The sequence below is a fragment of the Penicillium hispanicum genome, assembly GCF_028827665.1.
Source record: "Penicillium hispanicum strain IBT 35686 chromosome Unknown utg000006l_segment0_segment0, whole genome shotgun sequence".
In the NCBI taxonomy this organism is placed as follows: Eukaryota; Fungi; Ascomycota; class Eurotiomycetes; order Eurotiales; family Aspergillaceae; genus Penicillium; species Penicillium hispanicum.
The window spans coordinates 53,359-74,960 of record NW_026623198.1 but is presented as its reverse complement, the minus strand read 5'-3'; the positions used below and the strand labels follow the sequence as shown (position 1 = coordinate 74,960).

The window sequence follows — 21,602 nt, the reverse complement described above, 5'->3', positions numbered from 1 at the left end:
TGTAAGCATTTGGAATCTACCTAAGTACATTCAAAGCAGCGTTTTCATCCAATCGGTAAGATCACTATGCACAACCATAGAAGGGATATACACGGAAAGAGAAACAAAACAACACCTCAGCCTGCCACAGTACCAAGTTTAGAACTCATCTAATGAGATCATCAACCATCTCACTGCTCCTTCTTGGCATCTCCCGAAATTGGCTGTGCCTGGATAATCCCGGCGCCAATTCTGGCCGACTCCATCCAGCCCCGTTGGCGCATCCAGAAACGTTCAGCCGGGTCCACGTCGTGTGTGGAGCTCTGTCGAGCGTCTTCCTCAAGGGAAGCGCGCGTGAGCCCCGAGACATCGGCCGAAGCCTTTTCCTCGTCCTGGTCTTCATCCGTCTGCGCACGGAGCGTGGATTCCAAGTAGCGCTTCCGCATGAGGTAGCGTTCAGCACGTTCCCTACGTGCGTTTGGTGGCTCGAGCTTGACCATCGCTGTTTGCACGGCATAGCGCACGATCAGATAGAGGTGCTCCGAGAAGAAGATTGTCAACAGCAGTGCCCAACCCTTGATGTCGGTCGGTTCACCATTGGGCCCTTGCTGAGCATTGCCGCTGAACATGTATACCAACGCCGCGCTAGAGATGCTGCCAACCCACGAAAGAAATCCAAGGGTGTCGAGCCAAGGGCCAATCGTGTCTGTCCGTAACGGCGTGGGCCGCCGGAATTCCATGCAGATCTTGAAGAAGTCCGAACGCAACTCCACCCAGTTGTTGACCAGGAATGACACTGGCACCAGTGGCCACGTTGGCGAGAAAAGCGCCAGGTACCCAAACTGAATGCACATCTCGCGCAAATCTTCGGTCACTTCGTATTCAGTCAGGTCAACCTCGTTGCGCACTCGTGCGAGAAATTGCACTTCCTCGGCAGGATCGTCGTAGGAAATTGTATGGCGCCTCTTCGGAGATTCCTTTTCGCCATTTTGCTCCATCTTGCCGTTCCGCTTCTTGGCGAAGTCTTTATATTTCCGAAACGCGTGCTGCTTCAGGTAGGGCACAATAGTCTCCATGGCAAATCCGACAATTTGTGCGGTGACTGTGAAATAGATGACTTGGTTTCGCAGACGCGCGGGGTCAATTTGGAAGTGCGACCGCTTGGCTGTCGCTTGTTCCTTGGACACAAATGGCCGCACTGTTAAACGAAAGACGTCCAGGTAGGGCACAATTCGACTGGCAAAAGGCACGTAGACAAATGCCGTTAGGAAGACTGGAAGGTAGGACGTGATGAAGTTGATCACGAAAACCTTTTGAGTCAATGCCACATCATACCCATCGTTCGTCTCGTGGTTCTCGTAGTCATTGAGCTTGGTTGCAATGGACATCAACACGGCACTCATGGTAGGGACAAGTGCAGACACCAAGATAGTGGGAATAAAAGTCTGTGGCGGTCAGCATATGCAGGGAAAAAAATAGTGCGCATGGAGCTATGTACCAGATACGTCTTCAGAGGGCCATTATACAGCTCTGAGATGAAGATCTCGATTGCAAAGCAAGTTGCAATAATAGCGCCTAGGCCGATGGCAGCCAGTAGGGCGAATGGGATTTGGAGAAGTTGCCGCTGCATGCGCTTGGTCGCCGAGAAGACGCCTCGCATCTCACCGGTGCTAACGTCGCGAACCTCCTTCTCGGGCTTGAACTCATGCCGCTTGGTTTGTACAGCTGAAACACCATTTGTCTGCCATCGACAGCTCAAATCCACTTCCTGGCGCTTCCAGTACTCCACAAAGACAATACACCACAGCGAATTCACGACCGCATAGACAATGGAATAGCCACCCAGGAAGAACCAGCACGAAAATCCAAATACGGCGGGAAAGACGAGGAACCGGAAGTATGACTGAAGGAATGAAAAGTAAAACCCAACCTATCCGAACTCGTTAGCTAGCCCCGTTAGTGTAGGATTTCAGTGTGCACCTACACTCTCGCCAAACTTGTTCCGAATCTGATCCAAGTCATCCTCCGAGAGGAAGGTCTTCTGACTCCACTCCCGCATCCACCGTTTGTTAGTTTCTTCGTCATGGAGAGGGAAAATAGCAGTGACGTCCTTCCATTCCCCGTGCTGGGGAGTAATCCCGGCACCGCCTTCTTGCGTGGGCAGCGTTATCATGTGGTTGATCACCCGGAGCCGCTCCGCCTCTGTCTGAGGCTGGATGGAGTTGGCAGGCTCGGGCTCTGCATTGCGAATGCCATAGAGCCAGTCGCGCACACTAAAAAGCAATCGGTCAGCATTCAACTTTCTTTCAAACAGAGGGCAGCTCGGTCAAATACTGCGACAGCCGTCACTCACCGCGACCGATACACCGCCCGGTTCAGCCGCTTCGTCGAGGCGCGCACAAAGATCAACAGGCAGGACTCGTCACCCTGTCTGACCTCAGTCTGTAGACCGGCTTGATTGAGAGCGTGGAGAAGCTTCTCGAGTTGTCGAATTGCCTGCGACTGGTCTACATGAAGGACTTCAGCGCTGTGCGGACCCCCGAGCCTAGGTCCCCGGCGTGGTGTTCACTCACCTATATCCCCGAAATTGTAGCGAATCACGTAGTCCACACGCAGATTATAGCCCTGGGCGTTTTCCTCAGTTGCGGTCGCCATTGTGGGGAGTTGGGGAGAGAGAAAAAGGAAAAGTGGTGGAAACGCAGCTTAATCTGCGGGCGGCCGCTCAACGACGTCACCGCAAAAGCTTGGCCTTGGGGAGATGCACCGACTGATGCACACAGCATCATGATGCCAGGGACCTACCTAGGTAGGTAGTAGTAAGTTCGCCGGTATGAGCATAAATCGGGGACTAATCTGTACGGGAAGCAAAGTTGGAATCTTCCAAAGGTGCTCCAGGCCGAGGAAAAGGGCACTTGTACGATCCTGTTTCGTTTATGGATTTATGGATATATATAATGTACATTTCCAGACGTCGCACCACACCATTTTCCAGCCAAAAGGACCACAAAAGCCCTCCAACCTAAATGCGAGGACGACTGGAGCAAAATATTATGATACAATGCATCACAGAATCAACCCACTCCGAATCATGTCTAGTGAAGCCGCTCCGACTCTTCTAATAGCTCCTCAACCTTGAAGTTCTTCACATCTCCCCGAGTGAACATGCGCACCAACTCCCCTTTGCGGCCGCTTGCCTGGCCTTCAAAGTCGTAAAAGCGCTGTACACAGCTGACTAGCCAAGTGGCCTCTGAGGTAGACACACCGCGGTCTGGCACAACTTGGCCATGCATCAACACAATGCCTTTGTCGTCAGCCAGATCCAAATGATGGGTGACGGTCGTATGCGGTTGAGCGAACGAGCCGTGCATCTTGAAGGCACCGAGATGCGTAAAGATTACGGTAGATGTGTGAGTGTTGGCAGTGGCCGCTGTAGTCGAAGCTGAGCCCTCTGCTGGCGGGTGGAATGCCCACTGAAGGAAGTGAATATCCGCGGACGTCTGAGATTCGGCGCCGTCCGCGCCTGGCTCGCTGGTTTGCTGGCGGGGAAGAGGAAGAATGAATTGCGGGTTCTGGCGAGCTGCGGCGGCAATGCGCTGGTACGTATCGAGTGGGACCACGGCGCAGATCGAGGTCGAGTTGTTAGCATGCCGCAGGCGCCAGAGCGCCTCGATCTCCTTAGGTGGAAGCTCGCGGATCTTTTCGACATCGAGAAACGAGCTTAACGGCTTGATCGGACTCGAGTTGCCCGACACTTCTCGGGCGGCTTTGGCGGTGGGGGATTGGGACGACGGGGGAGAAGGAGGATGGAATGCTGGGGGCGTTCCGGGTATGGCGGTGTTAGCAGAAGCACCCGGTTCTGGGGTTGCAACAGTGGAGGCTTTGCGGCGCAAGTCTTGGATCTTGTCCTGGTAGGCTTCTTTCAGAGAATCGACAGAGCCATGCCCCTCTCTGGACGAGTCGGATCAGTTAGAGCCACCCTGATTGAATAGGTAAAGCGGACTCACTCCTTGGCCTTCTGATCGAGTTTGGCGCGATACTTGTCCAAGACGTGGTTGGGGTCGTGGTGAGAGGCGAGAAAGCGCACATCGTGGACTTGGGCCCAACGGCGTTGGTGGTTCCGCAGCAGATGGGACCTTCCCCGGAGCATGGAATGGAATCCCTGGAGTCGTGTTGAGGCCATGGTGGATGAGTAGAGGCACTGCGAACAAGGATCAGGATCGCACTCACACCGGGCGATCGTTCGATAAAAGGAGTTACATAATCATGGATGAGGTAATCCGGAACCGCTCGTTGGAATTTGCCCGAAGTGTTTAGATCGGATCTACAGTATCATCCTCTGCATGATTCATCTATCTCTATGTCGTGGTTTTCTTGTCGAATCGCCCCTCATAAGACATTCAAAGAACATATAAACATCACTTGCAGAAGCTTTTAGCCCTCAATCATCAGTCCACGTACTTCGGAAGTGTCTTGAGTACGCCGTCCCGAGCAATGTCCTCCATAGCCGTAGTGATCTCCTGAATGAACCTTTTGTCATCGCGCAAGTCGTCACCGAAAAGGTTCTTGATGCTCAGCAGCTCAGCCGGGTTGTTGCCCCCGGCGCGAGCCTTGGCCTGGAGCACCTCGCGCATTGGGTCATCGACCTCGAACGTCTTGCCATTGTCGTCAATTCCCTTCACGTAATGGAACCAAGCGGCCGCAACAAAACAGAGGCGGCGGAACGGGCCAGTCACCCAGATCGCCTCAGCAATGGAGGGCATGATGAACTGTGGAATCTTGCCCGACGCGTTGAGGCAGATGCGGGGCAGCTGATCCATGATCGTGGGGTTGGAGAAGCGCTCGATCAGCGTGTTGCAGTACTCATCGATGCTTACGCCCGGAATCGCGGGCAGCAGCGGCTTCACCTCCTCTTGCATCATCTGCCACACGAACTTGCGGAATTGCGGGTGCTCCATGACCTCGTGAACGTATTTAAAGCCTGCTAGCTGACCCGGATAGCCGATGGCCGAGTGGCTGCCGTTGAGCAGGCGCAGCTTGTGCTTCTCAAACTGCTCGACGTCGTGGACATTCTTGACAACCTGAGCTCCGGCCTTCTCAAATGGCGGGCGGCCGTCAGAGAACTGGTCCTCGATCACCCACTGCATGAAGGGCTCCGTGACGACCGGCCATGCGTCCTCTATGCCAAAGTTGTCCGCCAGGGCCGTCTTGTCGACAGCAGCTGTCTGAGGTGTGATACGGTCGACCATAGCGTTGGGGAAGGCGCCTTGCTCAGCAATCCACTTAGCAAGCTCAGGGTTGCGCAAGCGCGCAAACGACTCGAGCATGTGGCGCGTGATGGAACCGTTCTTCTGCATGTTGTCGCACGACATAACGGTGAAGGGCTTCAGTCCTTGCTGGTGGCGCCGTGCCAGGGCGGCGTAGAGGAAGCCGAAGGTTGTGCGCGGGGCCTTCTCGTTGACTGGGTCGAGGTCGAACTGAATATCGGGGTGCTCACTTTGCAGCTCGTGGGTGTTCTCGTTGTAGTAGTAACCGCTCTCGGTGATGGTGAGCGACACAATGTGCGTATCCGGGTGTGCCATCTTGGCCACGACGGCTTCGCGGTCCTCCGGGGCGAAAAGGAAGGAATTGATACAGCCAACGACATTGGCAAAACTTCCCTTGGCCGAACGTTCGATGACGGTATAGAGGTGGTCCTGCGATCCCAAGGCATCGCGCATGGCAACATCAAAGGGCTGCAGGCCAACCCCACAGATTGCATAGTCAGTCACACCATGCTTCTGCATCAGCTGGTCGACATAGACCGCCAGATGAGCGCGGTGGAAGCCGCCCACGCCGACGTGGACGATGCCTTCCTTGACCGCGCCACCGCGCGGGTAGGTCGGGACTTTGATGTGTGTTTCCCCGGCCGTCGAAATCTGCGACAGGTTGGCGCTGTTGAGCTTGAGGGGAGCCATTGTGATGAGACGAATGCGATTGAAGGAAGCAATGGCGAAAGGCGAGGGAGGAAGGAAGGATTTTGCAGGCTGGTCAGATTTGTACTCCACCGCCGGTTTTGGTTGCTTATCGACGGAAACTTGCCTCCGGGACGTTACAAGGATCCCGCATTACATCATGGCGGTGGAGCTTCCTCAACCGGCAGGTGAAGCCCGAGGGCGGGGGATCATTAGTCCGACTGCGGGGCTGAGGTAAGCACGTCTGGCCCAAACGGGATCGGCATCGGATTCATCCGAACTATACACGTACGTACATACTGCGCAGTAGTCCTCATGTCCATCCATTCACGATGGACGCCGGACATCGTTCGACCCGATCATATGACCCGGCCGGTGGCCACGCCTGATGGAGAAGGAAATCGTACAGAGCTAGGCCACTCTGTGGAATATGATGGCGGGGCCCGGTACGGTCGCGAGATTCCCCTCTCTCCTTTGCTTGACGGTCTGGCGAGCCCCTAGTACTGATCATACCTTGTCCTCCAGCACACAGTGTGCTGTCAGGAGAGTGACATAGTGAGGTATAAAGAGATCGTGGCTTGAAAGGGCTGCAAGCAAGTGTCGATGGGAAGGGCCAAAAATGTCGGTCCCTCGCGCGACTTGGCAGGGGCAGCAGGGCAGGGCATTCGTCGCGTTCTCCTCAATACACTCGAGCTCGGCCGCGTGCGTGTTCTGTTCCCGCAGTCAGTATCCCATGCAGGACCAGAAGAGGCAGGGCTCCTATCGCTGCATTCCTGACGCCTTGGATAGGGTGCACATATCGCCCGAGGCACGCGGAATCCGGCATCCTGGCGGCGCGATCGGCCGTGATCGGGTTTGAGAGAGGCATGCGATGGGCCCCTGGAGATGAAATCCCGGTCGTGATGATGGGCCGCGCTAGCAGAATGGGTTCCGTGGGAGGCAATCTTCCACTGACCCGGGCGGGAGACCGAGTCGTAGTTGGCTGAAGAAGACACAGCGTGAGTTGTATAGTTCATCGCCCAAACCGCGGTTCCCGCAACAACAAACGTCCCGCTGCGGAGCAGTAAACAAAGGTAAACAACGTCGACACAAAAACGCCCCGCCCTGCCACCATTCTTCTCCCATCAAAGGTCTCAACTACATCCCACTGCCAGACTCATCTCTTGCGACCGCCCCGGTCTTGCATGGGGTTACCGATCGCCACACCCCACGCGACTCGTGAGCTCCGTGGTGCACCGAGGGTCCGCCGCCACAGGGATACTGAAGAACGCGCTGAACTCAAAAAAGTGAGCGCCCTTGCACCGGCTGAATCCAGGACCCAATCTCTGGCTGACCATAAAGCCCGCTCTTCCAACGACTGGGTGCGAGCTATGCAGCGAGTTTGCGATCCCTCGGCCATAATGGACGTGGACGCCGGCCCCGCGCCCCAACGCACCTCCCGCAAGCATCAGCTAAGCAGTGACGGCGACAACTCGAACTGCAGCTCAGATGAGTCTGGGCGCTTTGACGACGCCGAAGAAGCCGAGCTCGATGACTATCGATCACCCTCCACCAAGTCAGTCAAACGACGCCGCTCAAACGATTGGCCACTCCCGGAAGAGGCGGCGGACTATGGACAACACGACCGTCGTAATGCGCGCTCTGGAAACGTCGTTTTGGGGGCAACCTATAAAGCCTCACCGCGGGCATCGCCTCGTGGCTCGGTGACGTCGCTTCACGGGCGATACAAATCGAGCTCTCACAGCCCTCACCATCGTTTGGGACGACGATCGCGCTTTGTGGAGGCCACGATGAGTGACAGCGTCAGCGAGAAGCCGCCCAGCATCTTCCTACGGGATGGTAAGCCGCCTGGGGCCTCCAATCGTCAATCGGGGATTTTTCGATTCGGCAAGGCGATTGCCTCGGCCTTCAATCCATTCGGAGGGTGGGGAAAGAGCTCACCTGAAAACGTGAGCAAGACCGAACCCCAGAAAGACGCGCTCACGCAGGCGGAAGAAGCATACGCAGAGCTGAAAAAAGCCGGTTTCAAGGGCACGAACAAAGGTGCCTACCTGCAAAGTCAATCGGTGGACCCTGCTCGCGCTGACCAGACCTGGCAAGCCATCCAGGAGAAGATGGGCTACGGGGCTGGCACAAGCCAACCGCCATGGCCCTCCATGGCCCAGGAGGAGCCCTCGACGCCGTCGCGTTCCTCTTCCAAGGCGTCGAAGCGCTCTTCTTTTCAGGATCTACGCAAAGCGAAGTCACTGAGTATCCCTTTCATGAAGCCCCACGAATCACCTGTGATGGCACCGTCGCGCATGGAGCCCACGTCAGAAGATTCCGAAGTCCCCGGAGTGCGAAGGCAGAAATCTCGCAAAGAATTGTCGCGCCAGGCCAAGCTACTCAAGAAAGTCAGCAATTTGGAAGACAAGCTGGAGCGTGCCCGACGAGAACTTCGTCAACTCTCTGGCAACGAACAGCGCACGCCAGCTCCATTGCCCGAGACCAAGGTCTTCAGCATGGAGATGGACCCCGGGAGCTATCCTCGCAAATTTGTGCCGGGCGCGCTCCCCACGCTTCCTTCTGAACGACTCTTGGATCAGCAAGCCACAATTCTCGAATCGCCGGAGATTGAGCCGGTTCAACTGACCGCGTTGCCCTCCAGCGGGCGCCGTGGGAGTATCTCTGTCGACAAAGCATTCCCGGTCGACAATGAACCATCGGCGAGAAGCTCCCCAGGGACGCGCCGCTCCATGAGTAAGGAAAGCTCTTCCCGCAAAAGGAAGTCCCCCGTTCCTGAACCTATCGCTAGTCGGAACCCTGTTCAGCCCCGGCCGACGGACCGCTTCAACGACGACCGCTTCGGACACGAGCAGCTGATCGATGTCGGCTTGCTCAGCCCACCCCGCCAGGCGAAATGGCAGAAAATGGAGGCCGGCGACAGTCCGGGATCAGTGGAGCGCCAAAGGAATATCGACTCTGGCGCGTTGACAACGGCACAAGAAGGTGTGAAGCACAAAAGGTCTCCATACGTTCCATCCCGCAGATCCTCTCCCAGCATCGTCCGCTCACCAAAATCCAAGACCATAAGATCCCCACCCCCTCTGCGCATGAGACAAGCTCGCTCCCACTTGCCGTCCCTCTCTCCCAGCAACCCCGACGTTCTCGCGGAATCCGCCATTTCCCGTTGGTTCTCGCCGTCGCCGCCACCAGACGTCGCCCATGACGCCTTCTATCTGCAGCAGCATCGCAAACTGGATCCGGACCGTACGCCTCGCTCTTCGCCATCCTCCCTGGCTACCGTAAGCCGGAAGCGGAGATCTGTGCCCGACGCAGACATACCTCCTGTGCCTCCTCTTCCCAAGGATCTTCTCATGAACGCGGCCAAAGTAAATTCCTCGCCAGCAAAGATCCCCAAACCGGGGAATCACCGTGCGGCAGCCGATCATTCTCCTCTACCCTCTTTAGTTCAGAGCCAGCAATCGCCTGGCCTCAAGGACTTTCTTTGGCCGGAGGACATCTTTTGATGCAATCAGCTGAGATGTGCGCTAGGGGGCTTGAAGGATTGAGTCCGCGTCGGACCATCGGAGGGAGTTCACATGTGAACCCATATGTGTGTTTGAATTCGTCGCCGACAGATGAGATGTGACGAGGCTATGACTGATATACCCCGGAGTTCGGGCTTTTGTATTTCGTGTTTGGACCAACAGAACTGATTTCAACTGCCGCGTGCTTCCTCCCCTGCGCAGCTTCCTGTCTACGTAGATGTTTCTCCCACCGGAGACTTGTGATGTGTGGATGACAGCTTTACCCATCTCGAAGCTATCTAGATCCCGCCGTCCAATCAATGGCGATTCCATAAGGCGCCCACGGGCCCGCTGGGCTTAGATATACCTAGATGAAGACTATTACACGCGAAGCCCTCAGCACATCTACGCGCTCAGTGGATTCGGCTCTTCGGTATCAACTCGGCCTGGCCCGCGGCCTTTCTTCCTTTCCCTCGAGTCCGCAGAGACAATCCTCGACCGCTTCCATTAGAGCTGTGGGAGATTATCATTCACCGCTTGCTGGAGGATGGAACCCTCCGCCAGCTCGTGAATCTATCACGGACGTGCTGGTCGCTGTATCAAATCACTACGCCTCTGCTCTATAGATCTGTCTAGCTTCGCAATGCCGACGACAGCCTCCTCTTTGCCCGCACAATCAAGGAACAGGCGAGCTTGGCTGCACTCGTTCGGGAACTACGCCATGACGATAATTCGGGCTTCAAGGTCTACGAAGACGCGTCCGTGGATCTCTATGCGTGTCTGATCGACCTGCCCAACGTGGAGACACTTGCGATGAGAATGCGCAGTAGCTGCCTCCCCCTGCAGAGTCCGCTTCATAACCCCGACCAATACATAATGTTGTTTCCTTTTGAAGAGTCCATCTACGCCATGTTTGACTTGGACTGCGCCAAGGCTGGAGTAGGAGATGCGCGGAGAGCGCTGCGACGAGCCCGCGAACAAGATCCCAACGGCGACCATACGCTGGGCCGTTGTCCCGGCAAGGACCTCGACAGAAGTCTCTTTGTCCAGGCTCGTCTCCGGGCTACCCCGGGACGCTCAGCTCTTCGATCGTGTGAGTATCGCTAATGAGAGGCTGGCAAACACATTCGCTGAGATGAAAACAGATCACATTAGAAGCGACTATAATTGCGAGCTTGGCCAGACTGGCGACATGAGATTTGACCAATTAATCTTCTGCCATCCCACCTTGAAAACGCTTTGCATCACCAACTGCCGGATGGATGCTCTGTATCGGGTGAAAGAGAGCCAGAAGCCGCCCACATCGTCAACCGCACTTAAAGAACTGACTCTGTTAAACTGCAACATCAGCCCCCATCAACTCTCCCTGGCTATGAAATACCCCAAGGCCCTGCAGAAGTTCACCTACCGCGGTGTTTCACCGGACACCCTTTTGTCGCTGAGCGAGTCCGACGATGACGCTTTGACTACACGTCGGCTATGGAAGCCCAGGAATCCTCATTGGAGTCCATGGACATGGATATCTACTAGGAACCTGGTACTGATATGGACTTTTGGGGCCTGCAGTCTCTCGAGGATCTCACGGTGACCCCTTACGTCCTCACAGGCGCCGAGCCGACTACTCTCTCCTTTGATGAGATGCTCTTGCCGCCAAGTATCGAAAGTCTGACTCTTTGATTGGAAAACGGGCTGGATGTGCATTTCAAGCATATGCAGAACTTGCTGGTCTAAAAGAAGTTACCCAACCTGTGTAGCTTCACGTGCCAAATCCCCGACAACTTGGAAGCCATGTGGACCAGAGCGAGGCTCTCGGAGAACGGCCTGCGCTACGACGAGACGTTCAAAGAGCTCAGCGTCGCGCTCTCGGTTGTCCAGGTCCCTTATCCGACCACGATTCCCGACTATAAGGTTTGTTCCTGTGAATGTCTCGAGTATTATCATCGCTTTCCTATTCACCGTATTGAGGATGTCCCGGATTTCCCTATGGTTGACGACGATGACCCCTGTGGTGATGATACCCTTTACCTCTATGATATCGACTTTCCGTCCCCGGATGTCCAGTTCTCCGGCGATCCCGATGAAATGATGGACTATTACTGGTAATTCCGTAGTAAGAATCATCCGTTTCACAAGAATCGCATGCGTAGGTTCTCCAGACTGAATAGCCAATATTTGTTATCTATGGTTTACGGCTCTACAACTTGACACCTTTTTTTAGATTTTTTTTTTAGATAGCTCACCATATGGGCGCCACTGGAAGCCACAACTGACAGATAGAACTCAATTGATGAGATTAGCAAATAAGAAAAGTGATAGATAGGTAAATGAAATCTCAATGCACTGTTCGGCCGCATTTAATCCGACGAAGATTGAATGAAAGGGTCTTGTAGGCCCTTTTGAGAATTCGCTTCATGCATCGCCTATACTTTGCCTTAGAAAGATCGGGCTCCGGAAATGAGAAATAAGTGGTTGGATCTCGGGGCAGATCCTCGCTCTTGCCCCCATGCAATGGTATTTCTCGAGGTCTCTGTCGACGGGACGTGGATTGAGGTTGGTTGATCGGGTTTGGGGTGACAGGTTTTCGAATGAGTTGCCTCTCCACGGGCCGTTTACCACTGGACCGCCCATTCATATCTTCTTCTGTTGACGATACTGTGCGAGAATACCTCAGACTGGATGGCACTGGCATCCAGTGAAGATTTCGTGGTGGAAAAGTGGGGGATTCTGCTCTGATCTTCTCATCACGAACTCTGAGCCATTCCCCCCGAGATCGGATGACAGTCCCCTGCGTGTATCCATTAGCCACTACCAGGTTCGGTGCCAGGTGTGTATCGAGATTGCCATCATCTAGGATGATGGGTCCAGTCGACATAGTTTCCTCGGATAACCACTGCCCGTGGGGAGTGTAGTATTTGAAGACGTGTCCATCTGTGGCCCGTTGAAGCTTGGAGCCACGCAAGAGCAGGGCGTCTTCATCCATGCCGTCTAGATTCATGACAACCGGGTCAACAAATGCAGAGGCACGACGAAGAATTGACAGAACTCGGTAGTTTTCTTGCACATCGGGGATTTTGGGATCAGCAAGCATGACTGCCAGAGACTCTGATGGCGAGGTTGAACTTTGCTGCTGGACTGGTTCCCCCATCCAGTTGAAGTGGTGGATTTCCCTTCCACGTAGACAGTCTTCTCGCCAGGCGAACTCATTGTCAATATCGTACATCATCCATTCCAGGGAGGGCGTATTTGGTGGCTGGTCAGAAATTGCTCCTGTTGACGTACCGCCGTCGGATGCTTTCTGCGTTTCATTGGGGTTGTCCCCACTGGCATCATGGATGAAATTGTCAATTTCACCGTTGCTGATTTCCGAAGATAACGGAGTCCCATAAACATCTTCTGTGCAGTTCCAGGGTTCTTGCTCACCAGGGAAACCGGCCATTGCAGCAGTCATTGGATCTGGGTGGAATTGATTTCGACTCACACAGCCAGCCCGTGGAGAATGGCTGCTGTGCAATTCGTCCTCCACATCATCGGCCCGATCGAAGCGTTCGTGAAGAAAGGGATCGGGATGTGTGGGATTTGGTGAGAGAATGCCATGATTTGTCTTTGTTGGATCGAGAGGCCCAGTCGAGGGCCCGGCCTCACCTACACGTCGCGTCGAATACATCGTAGACTAGGATGCCTTTCGAAGACGTGTGACTCTTTCGAGGGAGGCAATATTGTGCGAGACGGTATGGTGTATGATGATTGAACCCAGTCGCGGTCCAGACTAGACCTTGAAGTCGATGGGTAAACAAGGTGGCGCGATAACGCTGAGAGTTCTTGACTTGGAAAACTTCACTTGTTGACAGAATTTCTCGTCAATCCAAACAGTCACCTCTTGTAGCCTGTCACGATGAGGACATCCCCCTCTTTATAGCCCTGACAGCTGGCAACTGTGCATCCTGGACATATCGAACACAATGTGCAATGCGACAATGGGACAGATGGGCTTTGTTTGGACGCAACTACGCCTGAGATTACAATCTCCTCATTGATGACTCTCTTTGTGTTCTTCTGCCAGCCATTGTCAGTATCCTTATCCTGGCATCGAGTGGGGATCCACTTTGTTTATCTCGGTTTCTTTCAGGCATTGTATGAAACGAAGATTGAGTCAGCCAGAAACAGCCAGAAAGTCCCAGGATGGCCAAGATTGTATGAGTGTTGGCCAGGCAGCTGGTATCCACGATATGCGAATGTGGCGGTCGGTAGACTTATACTATATACTTGTCCTATGCCATTCTCATGAAATAATAAACATAGGTAGTTCTTCGGCATCGGCAATCGCGCCGCATCGTTCAGCCGATTACATAAACCGATATGACGCCAGCGTCTCCCCGCACGCCCTTCCGAGGTCGGCTTCGCTGTTGTTCTTTACGCTTCGCACTGGCGAAACACACAGCCAAGGTTGATCGCCCCATGAGCCATCTTAGAGTCGGTGGTAGATCAATTTATTTCTTGCGACACCTCTTCCACCCATTCCTTGCCTCTCCCCTTTTTACTAAACCCAGTCCCTGGACGCTAGCGGTTCAGCCGACCTTCTTTCGACGCACCATGGCTTCCGCAATGGCTAAGCGCCTTGAAGGCAAGACGATTGTTGTGACAGGAGCTTCTTCCGGCATTGGCAAAAGCACTGCCCAAGAGTTTGCTCGTACATCGCCCAAAAACCTCAAGTTGATCCTCACCGCGCGGCGCATCGACACACTCAAGCAAATCGCGGCCGAGATCAACGAAGAAGTCGGCGACGGCGTCCAGGTGCTCCCGGTGAAGCTGGACGTGAGTAACCCAGAGGAGGTGCGCAACTTCGTGCCGTCTCTGCCCGCAGAGTTCCAGGAGATCGACGTGCTGGTTAACAACGCGTGAGTCATCGAGCGCTGCCCGACGGAAATCACGCTACCAGTCCCTAACAATGGCTATCTAGTGGACTGGTGAAGGGTGTAGCCCAGGCACCTGATATCGCGGCCGAGGATATGAACGTCATGTTTAACACCAACGTCACCGGTCTCATCAACATGACCCAGGCCATTCTCCCCATCTTCAAGAAGAGACCGGAGGGCGGCCGCGGTGATATCATCAACATCGGTAGCATTGCCGGCCGTGAGCCTTATGCGGGCGGTGGAATTTACTGCGCTACCAAGGCTGCTGTCCGATCCTTCTCAGAGTCGCTGCGAAAGGAGCTCATCGCGACACGGATCCGCGTCATCGTGATTGACCCCGGCCAGGTCGAGACAGTACGGAACCCCCTTGGTCGACGTGGTCGACAATGATCCGAAGCTAATGTCTACCTAGGAGTTCTCCGTCGTTCGATTCTACGGAGACAAGTCCAAGGCGGATGCCGTCTACAAGTAAGTTCTCACGAAGCAGCTACTCATCCGGAGCTAATTAGTGTTTGCAGGGGCGTCGAGCCACTGACGGGTGATGATATCGCCGAGGTTGTGGTCTTCGCAGCTGGACGACGGGAGAATGTAGTTATTGCCGATACCTTGGTTTTCCCTAGTCATCAGGTAAGTGATTGTCGTGACTTCTCGATTGCGGATAGTTCAATAACCATTCAGCAGGCTGGTGCCGGTACTATGCACCGCAAATCGTAAATTTCTTTTTGCATCGCTGGAGGCATGATGAGGTGTATATAGATCGTAACCACCGTACATGTTCTCACGGTGTATGAATTGAATGCCCATCGAAGACCCGTCGAGCCGGAAATCCCGGTTTTCCCGTACTTATTCTTTGAATCCTATGTAATTTCAACCCGGTCCACGACTTTATCGCGGCTTTAAGTACCAAGGGGGCGCCCATCAGCATCGTCTCGTCCTCAAGCTGCACCCGAATCCACAGATATTCGACACCTAACCGACGGGGTGGTTTTGTGTTTGCTGCTACACTGCGACATGTGTGTTTCCCCAGTCATAAATCGCTTGTTCTCCAGACCGAAATATCGCCACATGTCAAGACCGCCTCCCCCGACAGCTTGCTGGAAACGTAGGAGGAAGTTCAGGGGTCAAACGCTACAGGTAGAAGCAGCGACAAGTGGGCATATGCTGCCTTAGAATACTGGATCATACCCAAGCTAATGGTTGAACCCAAGCGTGACATGTCTGCAGCCCAACGCAAAGACCTATAAGAGTAATGGGAATAGAGTGACAGTGCCAATGATAGATACTACCCTAATGAAGAAGAAACTCCAGTGTTGGATAGCACATGCAGTTCGGACCCTGCTGGAGCCGTCGCAGAATAATCTCAAACATTGGATCGAACAACACTACGTGTCTGACGGAGACGGCTTGAATCCTTTTCCCAAGCCGGAACACGCACCAGTCATATGCGTCAACGCATTGCGTGACCTGTTCATCCAAATGCGCAGGGAAACTACCAACTTCCTCTATCGGAGGATTCAAAAGACCTTCTCACTTGTTCATATAGTGTCCAGACTACGGCCATTGAGACGAGCATCCTCCAACGAAGGAAATCCGTTGAATGGCGGCGGCGGGGGCAGTTCGATAACGCGAGTCTGGATCAGTTCCTCACGGATCGCCTTGAGTCTGCGCCAGATGTTCTGCTTATCCGCGGAGCCGGCGTTGTATTCATCCCAGAAGCGCTGGAGGATTGGACGCAGCGTCTTGACGTGGACTGCGTCCGGATTCTCCCTCACCTCTCTCATCATATGGAGCATGTTTCTCCAGTACATATCGAGGGCATTTGCGTGTGTTATGTCGCGGCACATCAGGAGAATCAATGCCTCAGTGAATTCTTTGGGGCGGAGAACTGTGACGGGGAAGACATCCGGCCAAGGCCCACAGGGTCCCTGATCCGCGGCAGCAGGCAGTCGATGGTCGTTTGACATGATGAAGTGGGGATCATTCTCGACCGAGTTGCCCACCGGGGGGTCTGGCACCCACCACACAATACTGGATTTGGGGTATAGCCGGATGGGGCCCCAAAGATCTTGAGGGCTGGAGTCAAAGTGGATGTCCGTGATCAGGTGGGAGTACGGACAATCCTTCTTGGTACAACGAGAGTAGCCTGCTGCCATGAGGGTATCCGTGGCCTTTTGCAACAGCTGATCCGGGACCACAAAATCGACTGCCTAGATGTATTTTCAGCGAGACAGTTGGCTCCATGCGACGAAAAGGGAATCTTACCTCGACGGAAGGATCGTATTCTCCCACCAGCGCTGCCGCCCACCACCCCCAGAGGAGGGCGGGAATTTTTGCTTCGTGGAAGATCTTGGCAATCTCCCCGATATGCTGCGAGCCGATGGCGAGACAGGTTTTGGTGTCTATCGCCATGATGAACCGGGTCACCGGGTTGAAGAAATCAGTCTGGCGTCTCGAGAGCTGGAATATTGAAGTGTACAGTCGACTTTATACCATCGCGGTGCGACGACCTCGCCGTACCAAATTCTTTCACGGAATGCCAATCACTCTCCAAGACTGAGACTCGGTCGATCCGTCCCAGAAACTGCCGTTCCATTCATCCTTTATGAGCACCGCCGCCGACGGTGAGCGATGCCAGTCCGGCTCACGCGGACCATGGTGAAAGAAAAGCATCGCCAAAGAACCGATGGGACACGAATGGCTTCTCACTCCCCTCAACGGAGCGATACCTTTCTTTCTGGGAAGCAAGCACATGGGTCGGTGGATGCCTGTTTAAGAGTCGCGTTATGCGCCGGCGATGCCTTTTCCATCAAGTCCGAAGGCGTGGAGTCGAATACTGTCGAGAGAAACAGTCTGCCATCCATCAGAATCGTCGTATTTCCTCCCGAATTGCAAAGCCGTTCTTCACCGTTTCGACACTGGAGGGCACATTCCTGGTGGCCTCAAGTGCATCAATGAAACCGAACGACCGTCCCGTGCGGACGGAATCTCTTTCGCGTCTCGCGTCTCCCCGGTTGCATTGCTCGTATGACTCAACGCCTCCATGCGACGAGGCGTCGTCACTCCCCGGTCCCTTTGTCGTTCCCAGTCGACGATCCCTCCATACCCTGATATTCTCCCAGCGGCAATTTTGGAGAATGCGTCCTCTTTCATGCAGCCGCGATAGTGAAGACAATGACGACGGCTGGGACGTGGACCCCTCGTTGGTATGTCGAGCAGCTGGGGACGATGCGTTCACCGTGCATGCCGTGCCTCGAGAATGGGCTGCAGGAGGGAGAAATGGCAAGAGCGCAGTCGATGATGGATCGCCGACTTGGATGACTTAGGCAGCAGCCGACCTTCTGCTTCTCGAGTCCCCGCTGCCTAACCCAATCACCATGGCGCCGTGCCGCGCCGTGCAAGAGAGCGAAGAGAGAAACGCGAGGAATCGAGAGCCTGCAAGCTGGCACCGTGACTTTCACTTCGCCACGCCCATCCCCGGCATTCCCCAGAATCATCCATCATCCAGCGTCAACCGATCGCAGTAAGCTGCCTGCAGCCTTGCGGGGCGCCCTCGTCCGGTGGAGACCAGCACTGAGTCAACGCCCGCCAACATCGTCTCTGCAGATGATTCATCGTTCCTCAGGCCCACAATCTAGGCACGAACGACGATGACTCCGGCCTATTCCCATCCGGGCGCAGTATCTAGGCTCCAAGCCACGGGCTGGGCCCTGGGGTGCTCATCGCACCGTGGTGATCTGCGAATGAGCGCGATGCGGCTCTGGGTCCAGTCGACTGAACACCGGCATGATTTCGTTCCATTCCCAGTTGGGGTCCCCGAGGCAGCCTACCGAGGGGCTGGTGACTGGGAATAGCCACGATGAGCTCTGGCCAAAAGCTGCCTGGCGCTTTGCAGCATGGCTGATAGGATGGCATGCTCTCGTGTTGGCTGGAAATCTATTTAGTCACTGCGCTTTGCTCGCCAGTCTCCTGGGGAGTCCATATCCATTCAGTATCGAACTCAATTCATCATTGCGAATCCGAACCAAGCCATCGAAGATCAGTGTGACCACGAGCACACGCCTGTCATCGTGCCTTCCTGGTCATTCGTCCATCCATCTCTCGTCCTCGCTACTACCATGGCGTCGGTCTGGTACTGCTGCGGGTGCAGCTTTGGTCCTCATAATGTAGACCTCTACGATGCCTGCATCAGCTGTGGTCGACAGCGTTGCTCTCAATGCGTTGATGAGAAGACTTCTATGCGCCTGAGCTGCCGCCAATGCCCCGAGTCCTCGCTGTACCAGGACCCCGTGGTCCTGGACACTCCTCACAGATACTCACTTGACACGTTCGAGATGCTGCCAACCGGGTTAGGAGGGCTGTCGCAGGCCCGTACTCGCCTTCCGCCGACTCCAACGATTTTGCAGTCGCTGTTTGGCGGCGGAGCGCAGATGTATGGGCAGACGTACATGTATGTGTGCTGCCGGTGCAATGATGGGCCTAAGGTCTACAATGTTCAACCACAGTGCGTGGTCTGCGACCACATGGCCTGCGAGGCTTGCATTTATGTCAAGTGAGATATCTCCGTCCTATCTGGGAGCAAGGACTGTTATAGGTTACCCTGATTCACCGGTGAGATCTATCACTCAGCTTCCCACCAGACCGGGCTGCTGACATGGCTGGTCAGTGAATCTGGATGAAGCTTCAATGCCACTGTCGGATTGGCATTATGTTATGATACGCAAGGGATGTAACCAGGATCATGAATATAGCGCGGCGTTGTTATCAGGATTTTGTCGAGGAGGTTGTCTCCTTTGGTGGTCGTTCTTCACGTTGAGACCTGCAAGGATACGGTAAGGTCTGATGGCGTTACGCTTAATGGAGAAAGGGAATGAGACCAGATTCCCTGTTCACCTTGAATGTTCTATTTCAATTAAAGGAATCCCAATCCATGAGTTTTCGACTCTATTCCACGTCTGTGCGTGGCTGTGCAATGCAATCATGTAGGAGTGGGGATGAGGATGCGACGGAGTCGTCTCTGACAGTTCCACAGGCGCCGAGCCGCAATGGCCCTTTGGTGCTGGTTATACCTGTGTCGCAATATACGAGCGAGAATTTACCTTCGGCCTAAATGAAGAAATCGTCTTCCCCCAGAAATGAAAATGAATGAAGCGAGCTTCGAGAATCAGCTACCGAGATCGGATAAACTTTCTTTTTGTAAAATTCGGAGTCTATAGACACTCTCGCGCGGAAATATACATCGCTCATTTATTCATCTTCAGTGCCGCGTGGACTCGTCAAGTGTGAATCAGGGAAGGCCATCTTCGTCCCTTTAAACGATCACCTTGTGAGTAGCAGGCTGTTCCTCGGGCTCACCGAATATGTTGATATCCCAGCGAGGCTTGTCTGCGGCTCGTTAGCATCAATGCTCTAGGACGTCGTGAAGCGCAGGAGAATGGGTCATAAATCGCACGTACTGGCAATGTAAGGGGTGTTGTAGCGTCTCCGGTCTTTGCCCAGAGCGCTGACCTTGGCCACCTCATCCGCAGTGAGCTCGATCTCCTTGAAGTTGTCGCGAATGCGCGAAGGAGTGACCGACTTGGGAATGACACTATGGCCACCAACCTGGGACCAGGCAAGACTATGAAGTCGGTCAGTGACGGTCCATCGCGTGCGAAAGGAGGCAAAAACGTACATGACGTGAGCGCCCGTTACCTCGGAGCCGGTGCGCTTAGAGACTGACTCGGCCACTTCCTTCACCTCCGGGTGAGTGATCAGCAGGGGAATGTTGAGCACGTTGTTGCCGAAGGCCTGGTCGAAAGTTAGCACGTCAATTCCGGCGACATCAATGGCAAATTCCATACCGAGTAGGCAGTGATGTGGATGCCCTTCTTCTGGCAGTACTCGATCAAATCATTGCTCTGCAGCACGGGGTGACGCTCAATCTGGTTGGCGGCGGGCACCACACCAGTGCCGTTGATGATGGCCTCGAGCTATGAGGTACGGTCAGTTTGGCCTTGGATGACCGGCGAGAGTGACAGGAAGCGAACGCACGTGGGGGATGGTGTGGTTGGAGACACCGACGGCGCGGGCCTTGCTCTTGGGGAGCTGGGTCATGGCTAGCAGAACGGGAGGATTAGTTTGGGGTAGCCGCGATAGGCATTTGCAGAGCGGTTCACTCACCCTTCCAGGTATCCACGATGGAAACGCCATCATCGATGATCACATCGCCGCCCTCCACAGGACTGTTGGCCACCAGGGGGAAGTACGAGTCACCCTTCTGGAACGCGGCGGGCCAGTGCACCAGGTAGAGCTGCAAAAACGACGATTAGCGTGGTCTAGGCCCGCCATGGGTTCCACGACGTACATCAAGGTAGTCCAGTTCTAGCTCAGCCAGGCAAGCATCTAGGGACGCCTCCACCACCTCTGGACGGTGTTGGCTGCGCATCGTTAGTATCCATCCGATCACTGGGGAGCATATCGGCTCTGCGGAGATACCTGTTCCAGAGCTTGGAAGTCTGTCGTGGGTGCATAACCCGTCAGTATGTTGTGTCTCCGCGTTTGGTCTTGGCCGCGACTTACAATGAAGAGATCCTCCCGCTTGAGGCCCGGCACATCCTTGTAGGCGCGCTTGATGCCCTCAGCCACTTCACGTTGGTTCTGGTAGCTGAACGGAGAAGGGTCGGTCAGTACTACACTCTGCACGATCGCCATCAACGCCATGACAATCCTGAGACGGTTGTTTTGCATACATAGTCGCCAGGTCCTAGCGACACGTTAGCATTCCCGTTCTGGCACAGGCCGTGGGGGTTGCTCTTTCATACCAGGTGGCGGTAGCCCGCCTTCAGGGCCTCGTACACAGCCTCGCCGACCTGACCGGGTGCGGACTGCCAGGTGCCGAATCCCAACTGACTGCGTATGTGTTAGCTCTGGGTCGGGGGATCACCCTCGCAGGGCCAACTGACGGGATTGGGGCACCAGTGTTCAGAGTGACGGTCTTGCCGAGCGACATGGTGGTGATGGTGATTGGAGCGGGGGGAGTTGGGAGAATGGAAATCGCAGTGGAGTAGAAGAGAAGGAGAAAGCAGAGGTCAAGCGTCGTTCTGGTGGGGGGAAGCGCGGTTTAAAATGACACTTCGTGTTGGTCTTCCCAGGCCGGGTCTCTCGCATTTCCACCTCTCATCTCTTGCCATGCTTTCCACCGTTGCCCCTCTTTCGGAGCGGTCTCCACCGAAGAGGGTGGGGGGATCGGCAAGTGTTCTTCACCTACATGT

General features: G+C 54.7%; 10 protein-coding genes across 10 annotated transcripts; 4 read left to right on the top strand and 6 right to left on the bottom strand.

Annotated features, from left to right (window-relative positions):
- Positions 1–170: 170 nt before the first annotated feature.
- N7459_006369 (anoctamin family protein) lies at positions 171–2,634 on the bottom strand (the record flags this gene model as incomplete). The annotated part of the gene is made up of 5 exons (XM_056945537.1): positions 171–1,424; positions 1,478–1,909; positions 1,964–2,252; positions 2,333–2,486; positions 2,553–2,634. The coding sequence occupies 5 exons, from the start codon at positions 2,632–2,634 to the stop codon at positions 171–173; spliced, it is 2,211 nt and encodes a 736-aa protein (XP_056797536.1).
- A 437-nt stretch (positions 2,635–3,071) lies between these two features.
- Positions 3,072–4,159, bottom strand: N7459_006368 (ATP11 family protein; the record flags this gene model as incomplete). Its single annotated transcript, XM_056945536.1, has 2 exons — positions 3,072–3,927; positions 3,984–4,159. The coding sequence occupies 2 exons, from the start codon at positions 4,157–4,159 to the stop codon at positions 3,072–3,074; spliced, it is 1,032 nt and encodes a 343-aa protein (XP_056797535.1).
- Positions 4,160–4,424: 265 nt separating this feature from the next.
- Positions 4,425–5,933, bottom strand: N7459_006367 (mannitol dehydrogenase family protein; the record flags this gene model as incomplete). The annotated part of the gene is made up of 1 exon (XM_056945535.1): positions 4,425–5,933. The coding sequence occupies one exon, from the start codon at positions 5,931–5,933 to the stop codon at positions 4,425–4,427; it is 1,509 nt and encodes a 502-aa protein (XP_056797534.1).
- A 1,181-nt stretch (positions 5,934–7,114) lies between these two features.
- Positions 7,115–9,439, top strand: N7459_006366 (putative nuclear RNA binding protein; the record flags this gene model as incomplete). The annotated part of the gene is made up of 1 exon (XM_056945534.1): positions 7,115–9,439. One exon carries the CDS (start codon positions 7,115–7,117, stop codon positions 9,437–9,439), a length of 2,325 nt encoding a protein of 774 aa, XP_056797533.1.
- A 371-nt stretch (positions 9,440–9,810) lies between these two features.
- Positions 9,811–11,542, top strand: N7459_006365 (uncharacterized protein; the record flags this gene model as incomplete). The annotated part of the gene is made up of 4 exons (XM_056945533.1): positions 9,811–10,035; positions 10,076–10,532; positions 10,585–10,976; positions 11,174–11,542. The coding sequence occupies 4 exons, from the start codon at positions 9,811–9,813 to the stop codon at positions 11,540–11,542; spliced, it is 1,443 nt and encodes a 480-aa protein (XP_056797532.1).
- A 229-nt stretch (positions 11,543–11,771) lies between these two features.
- On the bottom strand, positions 11,772–13,103 carry N7459_006364 (uncharacterized protein; the record flags this gene model as incomplete). Its single annotated transcript, XM_056945532.1, has 1 exon — positions 11,772–13,103. The coding sequence occupies one exon, from the start codon at positions 13,101–13,103 to the stop codon at positions 11,772–11,774; it is 1,332 nt and encodes a 443-aa protein (XP_056797531.1).
- Positions 13,104–13,894: 791 nt separating this feature from the next.
- N7459_006363 (SDR family oxidoreductase) lies at positions 13,895–15,066 on the top strand (the record flags this gene model as incomplete). The annotated part of the gene is made up of 5 exons (XM_056945531.1): positions 13,895–14,334; positions 14,397–14,706; positions 14,765–14,820; positions 14,871–14,979; positions 15,034–15,066. The coding sequence occupies 5 exons, from the start codon at positions 13,895–13,897 to the stop codon at positions 15,064–15,066; spliced, it is 948 nt and encodes a 315-aa protein (XP_056797530.1).
- An 821-nt stretch (positions 15,067–15,887) lies between these two features.
- Positions 15,888–16,761, bottom strand: N7459_006362 (uncharacterized protein; the record flags this gene model as incomplete). Its single annotated transcript, XM_056945530.1, has 2 exons — positions 15,888–16,559; positions 16,615–16,761. 2 exons carry the CDS (start codon positions 16,759–16,761, stop codon positions 15,888–15,890), a joined length of 819 nt encoding a protein of 272 aa, XP_056797529.1.
- Positions 16,762–17,486: 725 nt separating this feature from the next.
- N7459_006361 (uncharacterized protein) lies at positions 17,487–18,905 on the top strand (the record flags this gene model as incomplete). The annotated part of the gene is made up of 2 exons (XM_056945529.1): positions 17,487–17,555; positions 18,294–18,905. The coding sequence occupies 2 exons, from the start codon at positions 17,487–17,489 to the stop codon at positions 18,903–18,905; spliced, it is 681 nt and encodes a 226-aa protein (XP_056797528.1).
- A 755-nt stretch (positions 18,906–19,660) lies between these two features.
- On the bottom strand, positions 19,661–21,340 carry akr1 (putative aldehyde reductase (AKR1); the record flags this gene model as incomplete). The annotated part of the gene is made up of 12 exons (XM_056945528.1): positions 19,661–19,734; positions 19,806–19,969; positions 20,024–20,139; positions 20,193–20,321; positions 20,383–20,447; positions 20,512–20,641; positions 20,696–20,768; positions 20,827–20,846; positions 20,911–20,995; positions 21,081–21,094; positions 21,153–21,240; positions 21,294–21,340. 12 exons carry the CDS (start codon positions 21,338–21,340, stop codon positions 19,661–19,663), a joined length of 1,005 nt encoding a protein of 334 aa, XP_056797527.1.
- Between the last annotated feature and the right edge of the window lie 262 nt (positions 21,341–21,602).